This window comes from Conger conger, chromosome 18 (assembly GCF_963514075.1).
Source record: "Conger conger chromosome 18, fConCon1.1, whole genome shotgun sequence".
NCBI classification, from domain to species: domain Eukaryota; kingdom Metazoa; phylum Chordata; class Actinopteri; order Anguilliformes; family Congridae; genus Conger; species Conger conger.
Window position 1 is genome coordinate 10,159,505 of NC_083777.1, and position 13,721 is coordinate 10,173,225.

At 42.9% G+C, this 13,721-nt stretch overlaps 2 protein-coding genes across 2 annotated transcripts in view; one reads left to right on the forward strand and one right to left on the reverse strand.

The window, feature by feature from the left end:
* abch1 (ATP-binding cassette, sub-family H, member 1) overlaps positions 1 to 3,571 on the reverse strand; it is a 24,992-nt gene extending 21,421 nt beyond the window's left edge. Inside the window, exons 1-2 of the mRNA XM_061228706.1 lie at positions 3,506 to 3,571; positions 313 to 384 (exon numbers count right to left, since the gene is read on the reverse strand). Coding sequence (XP_061084690.1) covers positions 313 to 384; positions 3,506 to 3,571 — 138 coding nt within the window. The remainder of the gene's footprint in view (positions 1 to 312; positions 385 to 3,505) is intronic.
* Positions 3,572 to 6,125: 2,554 nt separating this feature from the next.
* Positions 6,126 to 13,415, forward strand: LOC133118383 (galectin-related protein-like). Its single transcript, XM_061228337.1, has 5 exons — positions 6,126 to 6,385; positions 6,890 to 6,976; positions 7,110 to 7,198; positions 7,541 to 7,724; positions 8,879 to 13,415. The coding sequence occupies exons 1-5, from the start codon at positions 6,353 to 6,355 to the stop codon at positions 9,020 to 9,022; spliced, it is 537 nt and encodes a 178-aa protein (XP_061084321.1). The 5' UTR covers positions 6,126 to 6,352; the 3' UTR covers positions 9,023 to 13,415.
* Positions 13,416 to 13,721: the final 306 nt, after the last annotated feature.

The following is a 13,721-nucleotide window of genomic DNA, read 5'->3' on the forward strand; positions in this document are numbered from 1 at the left end:
GCAGTCGGAGGATTGCCGGTTCGATCCCCCGCCCGGCGAGCTGTGTGTCGAAGTGTCCCTGAGCAAGACGCCTAACCCCCAAATGCTCCTGACGAGCTGGGTCGGGGGCCTTGCATGGCAGCCAATCGCCATCGGTGTGTGAGTGTTTGTGTATGAAATGGGTGAATGGAGAAGAAGGAGCATCAATTGTACAGCGCTTTGGATAAAGGCACTATATAAAATGCCGACCATTTACATTTACATGCCCCCCTTCATTGGATCTCGTGGAGATGAGATTCTCAGAGAACATTCCGGTGCAGAAGATGAGCTCACCTGTGGCATGTAGCCCACCATCCTTCCGGGGACCTCGTGTCCAGGGAAGGCGGGGGCGGGCTTTCCCAGAAACTGTGATGTGACCGCGTGCGATCTTCAGCGTCCCCACAATGCACTTCAGGAGCGTGGTCTTCCCACAGCCGCTCGGGCCCAGCAGCCCGTTAACGGGAGAGAAGAGGGGGAGCGTGGGGGTCAGCTCTGACCATCCAACTAACAGGACCATTCTGTGTACGCGCGCACAGTCAACCAGCCAAGTGAGAATCCTCTCTGACAGGGTACATTGTACACCAGAAAAGAACATTTCGCCACTCCGACTCATATAAACTCTCTCTGTTACGGTTGCTTTGAACTATTTAATGGTTTAGCTATTGTTAAACTGTGCATGTTCACGTGGTGCGTATGTGCACTTCAGCTGCAGCCGTTGGTTGGTTTGTTTATAGAAGAGCGTCTGGAATGCGGTCTAAAGACATGTCTGCGAGGGCCAAACGGAAGGTGAATTTCTGGGGGTGGCTCACATGTGTCCCTGGGGCACGGTCACGGTCCAGGCTGTTCAGGACCTTCAGCTTCCGAACGAGCGGCACACTTCCTGCACCTGATGGCCGGCTCCACACACACCAGAGCAGAGGGCGCCTCAGGGTCACACCTCATCATGCTTCAGGGACACTGAGGGAGAAGTGGAGGGGAGAGAGAGAGAGAGAGAGAGAGGGGGAGGGAGAGAGAGAGAGGGGGGAGAGGGAGAGAGAGGAGGGGGGGGAGAGGGGGGAGAGGGGAGAGAGAGAGTGAGGGAGAGGGAGAGAGGGGGAGAGGGAGAGAGAGAGAGGGGGGAGAGGGGGGGAGAGGGAGAGAAGAGAGGGAGGAGAGGGGGGGAGAGGGAGAGAGAGAGAGTGAGGGAGAGGGAGAGAGAGAGGGGGGGAGAGGGGGAGAGGAGAGAGAGAGAGGGGGGGAGAGGGGGGAGAGAGAGAGAGAGAGAGGGGGGAGAGGGGGAGAGGGGGAGAGGCAGAGAATGAGAGGGGAGGAGAGCGGAGGAGGGAGAGGAGAGAGAAGTGTGAGGGGAGAGAGAGACGGGGAGAGTGAGAGAAGAGTGAGAGAGAGGGAGAGAGAGAGAGGGAAGAAGGGAGGGAATGAGACGAGAGGAGGGAGAGGAGTGAAGAGAGAGAGGGGACGAGAGGGAGAGAAAGAGAGAGAGAGGAAGAGCGGGTGAGCAGGAGTGTGAGAGAGAGAGAGGTTGAGAGATGAGCGGAGAGTGGTGAGAGAGAGTTGAAGAGGAGTGAAGAGTGAGAGAGAGGAGTAGAGTGTGAGAGAGAGGTGAAGCTGAGGTGTGAGGAAGAGAGAGAGAGAATGCTGAGAATGCTGCTGTTGCGGCTGTTGTTTTTGATGTCACTGTTAAGTTCGGATTTACTGATTGTTCATTTGTTTCTGCAATGCATGTCAATCTTAATTTGATATCTGAGAAAAAGACAGAGAGATACAGATAACGATCACTCCTGCCATGTTATTTGCTGCATGCTGAGCTGTTATTGATACTGAGAAAAATCGGATTATTAACAGAACTTTTAAAGCAAGCTGATCCTGCATTTTAAGGGCTAGGATACTCATGTGTCTCACATTCTGTATAACATTTGATTATGCTAGATAACCAAACGGGTGGACGAAGTTTTTTATTTTTCTGTGACCCCGCAAGATTGTATCTTAGCAACAGCTTTGAATCTGCCACTGTGTGGTGTCACAGAATGGGCTGGCTCCAGCCGATACCGAATCTAGGTCATATATGCAGTAATCTTTAATCCCGACCGCTATTCACATGCTTTCTGTCTCTTTCTCTCTTACACGTACGGACTTTACAAGTAGACGAACTAGGCATACCATGTAAAGTTTAACTGTGTGTGTGTGTGTGTGTGTGTGTGTGTGTGTGTGTGTGTGTTTGAGTTTTTTTTAGGAAGGGGACGCCATTCTGATTAAGTATAACTCATAATATGTATATGTGCGTATCCTATTTCAACCCATTTACATTATAGGCATTTTAGTCCATAAAGTACAGAAGCGTTTTTGTAAAATGTTCAGAAGTAAAATATTAAATGTGCATAGTTTGAGCAAATCCGAGAATGAAAATATAAATTGTTATTCTGCCAAGAGATTCTATTTACAGGAAAGGTATGCTGATAACACTGGATAATATATTCTCGCAGATAGAACAGTTGCCTATGTTTCTTTTTCGATCGGTGCAGAAATCATCACACCGCAGTGATGATTTATGCACCCCGCACCGCAAATAGTTTGCATACATAACGACTTATTAAATACAAATAATCGAAATATAACTCACCATAAGTAGACACCTTGCTAAGGAAAGAAGTCGACTAAAGAAAGGCAACTACCTGCAAGTGCAGTCCGAAAACATGAACCCTCCAACTGAAAGACCATGTGAATGATCAGCTGACAATTCCTTTCACCGTAATAACAGTCGCAGAACAGGTTTGGCTTCCATGCGTATAGTTCTATGTCACTGCAACTCCTCTATTGATTCGCCAGTTGAAATTATATGAATGGGATAGCCACGAAATCAAATGACATGCCAATTTGCTTTCTGCTGCAGCACTTGTTCCCTAAATTGCAATCTCGTTTTAGATCGCAAAATCGACATCACATTAACGATATACTACATTGTGGAGTGCATTTAACGGATTGAAATGTACAGTAACCGGATCCGAAGAATGTGGTGTAGATAGATAACATACCTTGAAATCTTCGAAACACTTGCAAATAAACAAGTCCCGAGAATGTGCCTGTTGCCTTACCAGAAAGGAATATCATGAAAATATCGTTCTCGGATGTGACTGTGGGTATTTATATGCACCGGCCTCGCGCGCCACTAGTGCCGCGCCAGTGTTTCAGTTCTCTATTCTATAGCGATGCGTCATGGGAACCACTGCAGTGTCCGGACAACATGTACAAAAAGAAATATCCGTTTTTAAAACGCCCTCTTTAAGCGCAACCTGTTTCCTCGAAATAATATAAAGAATTAAATGTAACGGATACGCGTTCACGTTATTGCTGTCATTCTACCGCACACCTTGTGAATAGATTATGTAGGCTACTATCTTCTTACATGCCTAGCCTACAACTACTGTACGCATTACGTTTCAATAGCCAAATGTATGTAGTGCTTATTGTATCTATAGTTGCTACGTCTTACCCGCTCATCCATCTCGGTGCCATCGAATGGTACTTTGTGCGCCGCTCCGGCTGCATCCTCGGCCATATTCACGGGAGGCAGAGCGCTAGGCGCCGCGGAGGCCGGCTGCACAAACTCAGATGACTGCGTTAACACGTTGGAGACCACAGCGCTCCATTGAATCAAGCTAATAACGGAAAGGTTTCAGCTGTTATTTTTAAACAACTTTGCCGTGACACTCACTTGCAAATGTGCTTCATTTCCCTGCCATACTTTATATTAACTGTTACTAATATTTTTTTATTCGAAGTGAATTATGCATTAAGACATGAAGGCTGCTTTTCTGATTTCATTATTAAATCATACAGATACCAGAAAATGTCATATTCTAATCTAGTCGCTTAGGTGAATTTCACCATTGAACAGAATGTAAATTATGCTTTTTATTATTATTATTATTATTATTATTATTATTATTATTATTATTATTATTATAGGTGGTGGGAGAATATATTTAAAAAGACCGGCTGAGATCTTTACATAGCATATTTTGTTACATAATGTATGCGATGGTTTTAATGACACTGGATGGTTTTAACACACAGAATCTAAGATTACATTACCTGAGATAATGATAAAAGCTAAACAGTCGTTGTAGCACGTGAAATAATAACTTTTGAAGTTAAATTTGCTCGATACTGAAAATAATTATTTATTGTACAGGTCAATGTCAAGGGTGATATACAGGTCAGACCAGTTATATTGTTTGGATCCTCAGAAGGTAACTCCACAAACGCAGATGAAGCTGGCTATACAATGCACTGTAAATCCAGTTAGCATCGAAAACATATTAGTCTGGTTTGGTGACTTGTATAATGTATAGATTAGCTTTATTGTAGGGGGGCATATCAAGGGCCGATCCGCTTCAGAACTTCAGCTCTTAATAATTTAATTAGACATTAGCAAATGTCTTGATCAGACATTTGTATATGCACCAGCTACAGCTGCAGACTGCATGTGTGTCCTAAAGATTTTACTGTGCTCAAGTACAGGAGTGAATCAACATCATTTCTTGAGCTGTCAGAAATTTCTTGGAACTTTTTTGTTGGAACAAAAACCAGTTCATGGACCTGCCCTCGAGGCCCCTCCAGGGGAATTGCTGCCAAAGAGACATGGCCTGGTTTTGTCATCATTAGTCCACCTTCCCCTTTTTCTCTTTCCAAACTACTTGTGCTGAAGTTTTCATGGAGAAAAAGGTTTAGGGTAAACCCTTGACCTGGGGCCTGTTCCACAAAGCAGGTTTACAGAGTTAGCCGGATAACTGCACTGAGTAAAACCAGGAACCCCACCAATATGGAACATTGACTGCTGTAAAAACAGGTGTTCTGAGTTTTACTCTGTGTATTATTATGATTATTATTATTTATTATTATTATTATTATTATTATTATTATTATTATTATTATTATTATTATTATTGTGGTTGTTTATTTATTTTTTATGATTACTGTGGCTGTGAACAAGCAGATACTGTATGTTAAAAATACAGGATACAAATAAGAAAAGCAACAATGAAATACAACCGTGAATTCCTTTGTCTGAGCACTGAGAAGGTTTCCTAAATAGGAAAAAGAAAATACTTGACAGGTAAATATTTGTGCAACAAAGACCATTAAAAGTAACTAGACATCACAAACAGATAATTAGTCAGTTCAGTATTCAGTTTAACAATGTTGTGTGAACCGATAATTTTCCTACAATAGCTGTTGCATCAAGATTTATGATTGTAACATTGCCAAGTCCTACCTACGTCATAACCCTATTCTACACTTTATGTTTGCGTAATAGAGTGACTAGATAATGTATGCTAAAAATAACCATAGCAACGCAGCAGCACACACTCATAGCAAAGTGATGTAGGATACCCCGTTGCCTGTAGCTAGAGTCCTATGGTGGCAGGTCAAGCCACATGCGATATCGAGCACCCAGTAGCCAAGCTGTTTGAGTTGTTTTCCTGTAATCTGATCAGTCAATGTTTTCTGCAGCATCATGCAATATTTTATGTTATAGGGTAATAGGTAATTTAGCAGACTAATAGGTTAGGTTATAAGGTAGTGGGCTATGTTCTAGGGTATGGTTTATTTGGCTTCAATTACCACCTCCAAAAGGATCCATCTACAGGATCTACATTGCTCTGGATAAGAGCGTCTGCCAAATTCCATTAATAATGTAATGTAGTGTAGCGATTCATCAGAAGATGTATTGTAGCTGACTAGTGGTGATCATCACTGCATCAGGGTCTAATATCATCAGGGTCCCCCTGGACAGGCTCATATAGTGCTAAAACTATCATAACCCTAGCAGGTGAAGGCTATTGGGCTGCCTAATACAGTATAAACAGCACTGAAATAAAGTATGATGGAAACTCAGCTTCCGGCCAAATAATATTTATTGCTCATACAGAAAGTTCCATTATAAGGTCAATTACTGTGCCTTTAATTGCCACAAGATGGAGCTTTGTTGTCAGTTTATTAGTGCCTCCACGCAGGAGGGAGGGATTAATTGAGGGAGTTGTTCACACATTAATACATAATGATTCCCAGAGTAAATATGAACATGTTGGAATTGGGGGAGGGGGTAACTTAGGACAACATGATGATTCAATTTCCGTCCGTCTTTTTTCCCCGAGGAACGATTCCTGTAACCCAGAGTGGCCAACAGAGGGTGTAGGACATCCCCCACATTGCCCACTTTCTGCAATTTTATGCTGGATGTGGCAGGCGTCTTGGAGGCTAATACTGTGACTCGCTGTCAAATTCCTGGGCTGGACAACCCAGCTGGTAATAAGCCTATGGTATTTTGTACAAGATGGCGGTGTCGGGAGCGGAAAAGGACGGAATAGTGAGTATAAGAATTCACAATGAAACAACCCTGAGGTGGTGCTTCTTTTCATAAATATAGCCATGGAACCGTGTACACAGTTTGTTTCTACGAAGCTTTGCAGCGCGTTGCTTTGTTTACGGGACAACTTTATGCCCTGGAATTTTAGGGACATTGTGCAGTTTCGACCTGTGGCGACACGCTGGCGATGCTTTGACAGCCCTGTTTTGGAGATGCGTGGACACGTTCCGTGCCAACGCTTTGGACAATGCTGTAGCTTCGTTGAAGATGAATTGTTCTGTATTATGTTGCACGAACGACTGTCTTAAGAAAGGCTATTGCATTTCTTTTTCAGTCATCGGTGTTCAGTGACTGTGGGATTTTGGAATGCCGATAAAACGAATGTATTTTAAAAATCCGTATCTTGTTGCACTAAACTAATCGCCATGTTACCGCCCCGTGTTACTATTTATTCATGAAATCTTCATAATATCCCGTCTCTCGTTTTTTTGTTTTTTTCCGCAGAATACTGAAGATGAAAATTTGAACAATTCATTATACAACCCCGGTCTAATCTCTCCCGATATAGAGGAGGACATAACACGACTACTGGTATTGTAACTATGTTCTCTCTCTCTCATTTTAAATATCGCATTCACATCACGTCACTTATCCACCCTCCTGCGAGCGCTTCTGTTACTGAGCAGTCGCAAGTAACGTTCTGAAGCCAATTCTTGTTTTCTAGACTGTCCCTTTTAGCGGTCGCATAAGAGGAGGGATGAGGCCGGGCAAGAAGATCATCGTGATGGGGATTGTGGATGCTGAGCCGGAAAGGTGCCATGATCATTTTATTTAATTTAATGTTTCCATAATCGTGCGTCTGTAACACGAGACATTGTATTTCTAGACTGATCTTAAAATGCGCACAGTAAAACCACTCCTTTAATTAACCCTGATCTGATCAAGGCTATACTCCCATGATAAGTTTAAGTGGAGCAAAAAGGTTAACTCCAACGTAGGGAGCGCTTACCCCAGGCGTTTTTCTGTATTTGCTTGTTCATTTGTTTTGGTGAGGTGTATAGCCACGTGTAGTTGTAATGCAGTCACGCCCATGCAGTTGGGCCTCGGTGCGTTTGACATTTTGAGCGTTGACGCCTGCGGTATTTCCCTATCCAGCTTTGACATAAGCCTGACCTGCGGCCGAGGCACGGCGGAGGAGCCGCCTGCCGACGTGGCTCTGGAGCTCAGCGCCCTGTTCGCACACCGCCAGTTCCTGCGCAAGGCCTGCGTCTCTGGAACTTGGGGCGCGGTGGAGGACTGCATTCCCTACTTCCCGTTCATCCAGGACCAACCCTTTAGGGTACCTACCATTTATTTCACCTGCTGCATGTGTTAAATAACTTTTGCCGGGGCAAGAAAGACGGAGAGGGCAGAGTGCAATGCAGAATGGCAAGTTAAACTAGGTGAGGGTGATAATTATTGACAGGATTAAATGGGGCTCAGAAGACCTGGACTTAAATGTTGTTGGCCCACCGAGACTGCATATGCCCAGAGCCTAGAATTTCATACGACACACCTGCCTGGAAAGTAAAAGTATTTATGGGTGTTGATGTTCGTGATTTACAGTGAAATGTGCCAGACATGCCTCAGCATTGCTGGAATGCTGTTGTCCTAATAAGAATGTAACATTCTTTGAAGATGGTTGACACTAATGGAAGGGTATAGCCTGAATAGTCATGTAAAGATAATAATTATAGCAAAGCTGTTGACTCAATTGACTCAATCCATCGCGATGCCCTATTTCACTGCAAGCTACTGTGAGTTGGTAATGTGAGATACTGTATATCAGGAACACTGGCTAAGGTACACAACAAGATTGGTGGTTCAAGCCCCAGTGTAGCCATGATAAGATCCACACTGCTGTTGGGCCCTTGAGCAAGGCCCTTAACCCTGCATTGCAACCCTGCACCCCTGCTTAGTCTAATGAACTGTAAGTCCCTTTGGATAAAAGCGTCAGCTAAATAACACATTTAGTTATTTATTACTTCAGTGGAGCCTGCACATTGGAGCTTGATGCACACCCCTGTTGTTCTCGCCCCAGCTGTCGATGTGCGTATAGTCACCATTCCCTGATGTGAGATACATCACCCGCTTAATACTTCCACATGCTTAGCACTCTGCTACTACCACACTGCACTTGCACCACGCATTTCGGTGTGAAATCGTCAGAAGCACCTTGATGAGTCCGGCGAGATTCACCTTACAACGACTGCAGCACGAGCTGCACACCCAGGGACGTTGAACAGACAGTGTTTACAAATGAGCCGCCACACAGAATGTGGCCTCTAGTGCAAGGCCGGGAATGAAGTATTCTGACTGACAAGTTTAGATAACTTACAGTGTATGTAATGTCACACCGCGTGAAAAAGGCATCGCTGACATTCCGCAGTTATCATTCTCAGAAAAGGAGAACATCACTCACTTCTCTCTCCCTCTTCCTGTTTCGCACCGCAGATCGAAATTCACTGTGAGCACCAGAGGTTCCGGATATTTGTGGACGGACATCAGCTGTTTGACTTTTATCACAAGGTGCCATCCCTGCCAGCCATTGACACGATAAGGATAAGCGGAAGTCTGCAGATCACAAAGCTGGGTTAGGCCCACCTTTCGGGAACTCGTGGAGGGAGGGGTGACCGGAGCGCCCCCGCCTCACGGAGTGGGCCCGTAACACCTGTCTCAGCATCACCCTGCACTTCCACTACCGGTCACATCGGCCCGTGATGAAGTCCACCGCCGGACGTTCACACGAGTACCACCAGCTCGTTACTGTCATTTACACGGCGTGTGGATGAATGAGCGCAAGGTGTGATTGAGTGTTTCGGATGTGAAGTATGCGTTTAACTGTAGCTGCCAGAGCAGGGCCTATCGCAGTATAACCCGCAGAACACTCTGGAATAACATTGCTTTGCGCTATGGTGGTGCCCGTGGAAAACACTACAAAACTAACAGAGTCAGCATTTTTGTTCAAATTAAACAATAGGCTCTCAGGAATAGAATATATCCAGGTGTATTTATTTGAAATATGTATACTGATGAAGTACACAAAGGCAGTGGAGAGTAGAAGGTAGTATAGGCAGGGCTGTGTTTAGTGATTAGCCGTAGCAAACTCAAAACGCATGGGAGGGCACAAAGGGCTATTTTTAAAAAATGTTCAGTTTGATCTAAAGAGCATGTACATATTGAGAGACTGCCCTTGTAAAGCTGATACTTCTACTAAAGTCCTTCAGCCAAACTCATCCTCTGATTTTCTATGACAACTCTAGGTGCCTTTAAAAGGAAGAAGCACTGGTCTATGAACACATCCTCAGTTGTACTTGTTGAAATCTAAAAATGTCTCAGTTCCGTTTAAACATTGACAGTAAGGACTGGGTTGCAATATGTAAATAATTTTTTTTACTCTTTAAATGAGCAACCACAAGCAGAAGCTGTTTTATATTTCTCAGCTCTGAGGAGAAATTGCAACAACTAAATAATTGAAATTGAAAGTGAATCTAACATATTGGGTATCCTTGGCCGTTGATTAAAAAAGTACTCTAGCATTGAGTGTAGGGCTCTTAGATGTGCTGTAGGTATACATAACAGCCGTAACAGTCTTTCTGACACTAATGCTACCATTAGCATTGTACTGTTATAATAGGCAGTGATGAGAAATGGGGCTGAATTATTTATACATTTTTTTACCGAATGTACTCTCTGGATTTAATTTTTATTAAGGATGTGAAAATGTCCCGCGCTTTCATCTTTTTTAAAAGTGAATATTAAGAGGTCCCCCTGGTTTTGCTTTCGCCATGGTTTCTCCCAGACTTTGAGGATTTTTGCTGCATTATTCATGGTCTCTGTCCCACTGGCACAGCGCTCTACGGCACCTCCTCTCCCGCACCTCCTCTCCCGCTGCGCTCCAGCTCCCTCCCTCCCCGGAGCTTCCTGCTGAAGAGGCTTTTGTGTGCGTCCCGTAAATCCGACGCGGCCTGCGGTACTTTTGCTGACGCAGCTCGGTGGACGTTGTCTGGCAGAGAGCAGCACCGTGAGGTCCTCTCCCCAGAAATTCACACTTAAACCAACCGGCGAAGAGCCTTTTGCAGCTTCAAGCAAGGAGTAAATCCACTATTCTGATTTTAATACGTACACTTTTATCAGAAGGGAAGTACCTCTGACGAAGGGAACGAGGTGCTTGATAGTGGAGTTCTGGTGCTATCTTTCACTGTGTGTGTCTCAGTTACTATGTAGGGGATTGTGTTTTTGTTGGTCGGCGGTTGTTTGTTGTCGCTCTCCGTGTCATTTTCATGAGGAAAAAGTGTGCACACCAGAACCATGAAAATGCCATGGCAGGTCAAGCACTTCCGTTTCCCTGATCATAATCCCCCCCCCCCATCCCCCATCTCTCTCTGATACCACAGTGGAGACAAGAAAACATTTGTCAAGCGTACTGATGACCTATTGTTCCATGAAGCCGTTGCGTTGTAGCGAAGCTCTCCACCATCATCTGCTTCTGTTGAGTCACCGTGCTGCGCTGTGCTTTCTGCACATATAACAGTCCTTTTAAGAAATGATAATAGAGAGACTATCGAGCCATATAAAATAATTGTTGCTGTTGCTGTTTTTTTCCAGTCTCTGAGTAGTCCGGTCTCTGTGGCTGCCTACATTCCAAGCTCTGTCCTTCACACAGAAAGGGTAGTGGAAATACAATGGGTGTGTCTTGTCTTGTGCCATACGTTTAGTGTAAAAAGGCTAGTTGTTTGTTGCTGTATAGTATTAGGAACTGTCCTCAAGCTCATCACAGTTTGTTTTGTGTAATTATGCTCCCTTTGAATGTGTGCAGCTGTACTGTTGGGTATTGGATTTCAGGAAAACCTGATAACGTAGAGTATGGCAATAATATGTGTTTTGATTGTTCATCTGGATGGGGAAATTATGATTGAGCACACAGCGCATACATGTACTTGTTAATTGCAAGTTACCGTGCAGATATGGAAGATGCTTCTTTTTGTTATGTTTGTTTGAATCTGCAAAGATTGCTTACTGCATTAGCAGCAATAAGTCAGCAATAAGCTCCAATATAAAGGGCACGCCATTGGTTTTTTAAAATTGCGTATTAATGGGTCTGATTGGAGTGGGAACCAGAGTTTCTGTTCATCACAAAAGTGGACCAGTTTACCGGCTGCATGGATTACATGGAGTTGACTGGGACCAAAAGGGTGCATCTCAACAATAGTGTTTTTGTGTGAGGAACATAGGGTTTTATCATTTGCTTTGCATTCAATGCAGAGCTGGGCATGTCGAGGTTCTGCTGCCCCAGGACAGTGTTCAGCTGTCTGCACAAGCCGAAGCAGGGGTGTGGTAAAATGGGGCTTGCTGTTCAGGGTTTCTGATAAGCAAATGTTGTTAATTTATGTTTGTAAAAATGACCACTGTAATTGAGAGACATTGTGCTGCACTTAATATTTTGGGAAATTAATTGGTATTGATAGATATAGCTATTTTATGTACTTATGCCAATTAAGCTTGAGCTTGCTTGAACTAATACCAGTGTTTACATGATCCTTCATGAAATAAATTTGCTGGATTTAAAACTATTGTTCTCACACACAGTTCTACATGAATATAATTCAACACACTTGGTTTAAAGTATGATGATTTGCAAGCCATTTCTAAAAATAACCCCCAAAACCTTAAAGTTTTACTTGCAAATGCCAATGGTTGTCCACTGCAGCCATTGCATATTTATGCAAGTTATACATCATTAACTATATTGGCTGTCAATTAATGAATTTCTTTGTATGTTTCCTATGTGCTTTCAAAACAGAGCATTGAAAAACCTACCAAAAATAGCCTGATGCAATACCTTCTTCTGGTGCAGTGTTGCTGTACTTGTTGCTGCAACTCTGGGATTATCTGTGTTTCATCACTCTTGGACTGAATCCTTTTTGTGATAGAGCTCTCATCTTCAGTAAGACATATTAAGATCATTTTTCAGCTTTACTAAAACATTTTCAGCACTGCACTATTTGCATTACAAAGAGGCCTTGGACACAAATTGGAATAGATTCAAAATGAATGTCACTGCTCCTGATTGTAACCAAGTGTTCATGCAACCAGTATTCCTGCCATCTGAATTGATGTACGTATTGCCGAAACAAGGCCTGTTTTTGCAAGTTTGCAAGCTGTAGTTAAGGTGAAGTGTGGTAGAAACTATATTTCCCTTCATCAGTTATTCTATTGCAGTGGTACTATTTTCCCTACAGGATTTAACTGCATTGAGAACATCAAAATCAAGTCCTGGTGTGGATTAGCCTGGTGTCAAATGTGGATTATTAATTTATTTTCCCATTAAAATGGTGTGGGTATTCGGATTAACGATTGTTATGATATTGTGAAAGTAATGTTTGTGTATGTAATCAAGTTTATTTTTAATTTATAAATTTGAGGTCTGTTACGAAAGACAGCTTGATTTGAGATTATATTACAAGTACAATATGAGCATGTACAATTTAAAGAACTCTTCATTCTTACCAAATTGTTCACCAATTGACTTAGTAAATAAAAATGCACTTTCCAACATAAGCTAAGAATATAGCATGAAAAGATGATTGCGTTACCAAATGACCATTGTTACATATTCTGTTTAAAAGAAGACATCCCAGGGAGGTTTGTATTTGTCTTTGTTTTTTCTTCCTGGTCTTATACTGTTTATCTGCTCCATCATTGACTCATTTGACCAGATGCTTTACTGAAATAAACGACTGTGCTTTCTATACAGAATGTGTGTACAGGAAATGGGCTGTTTCTGTTAATTTATGAAATGACTAGCCTTCTTAGAGGTGCTATGATACTTTTTCCCTTTTCAATCTCACGATATGGTCTTAATTCCTAACATAGGAAAATTTGTATTTGTTAGCTTTTTTAAATATGTTATTCTGGTGCTTGTGTCATTCCATTATTACATTTTTATTGTGCTTTTTAAAATAACTTACAAATAAACTTGCTCTGTGAATGATGTGCCAGTAATTTTTCTCTTCCTCTGAAACCACTACTGTGTACATACGTATAACTAGCACGTTCTAAAACAAGGGCTTCTCTGTGTTGTCCCTGCCAATAGTTCCCTGATAGGGAACTATGGTGATGGGTTTGTCTTCCTACGCTGTGACTGTGTGTATGGTGTGTTTAGCATGAACTGATGACTGATTTTCCCCTTCAGTCCTGCTTCAGTGTGACTAGAGGCATTGAGTCAGTTTAGGAGTATAACCATGTAAGGAATAGAATGACAAGATTGTTATAAATCCACTTAAATATCCTAAAG

Coding starts and splice junctions, on each gene's coding strand:
- LOC133118383 (XM_061228337.1), top strand. CDS start 6,353: ATGGCGGTGTCGGGAGCGGAAAAGGACGGAATA. Junction 6,977..7,109: donor AGGACATAACACGACTACTG/GTATTGTAACTA, acceptor CTTGTTTTCTAG/ACTGTCCCTTTTAGCGGTCG. Junction 7,725..8,878: donor TCCAGGACCAACCCTTTAGG/GTACCTACCATT, acceptor TTCGCACCGCAG/ATCGAAATTCACTGTGAGCA.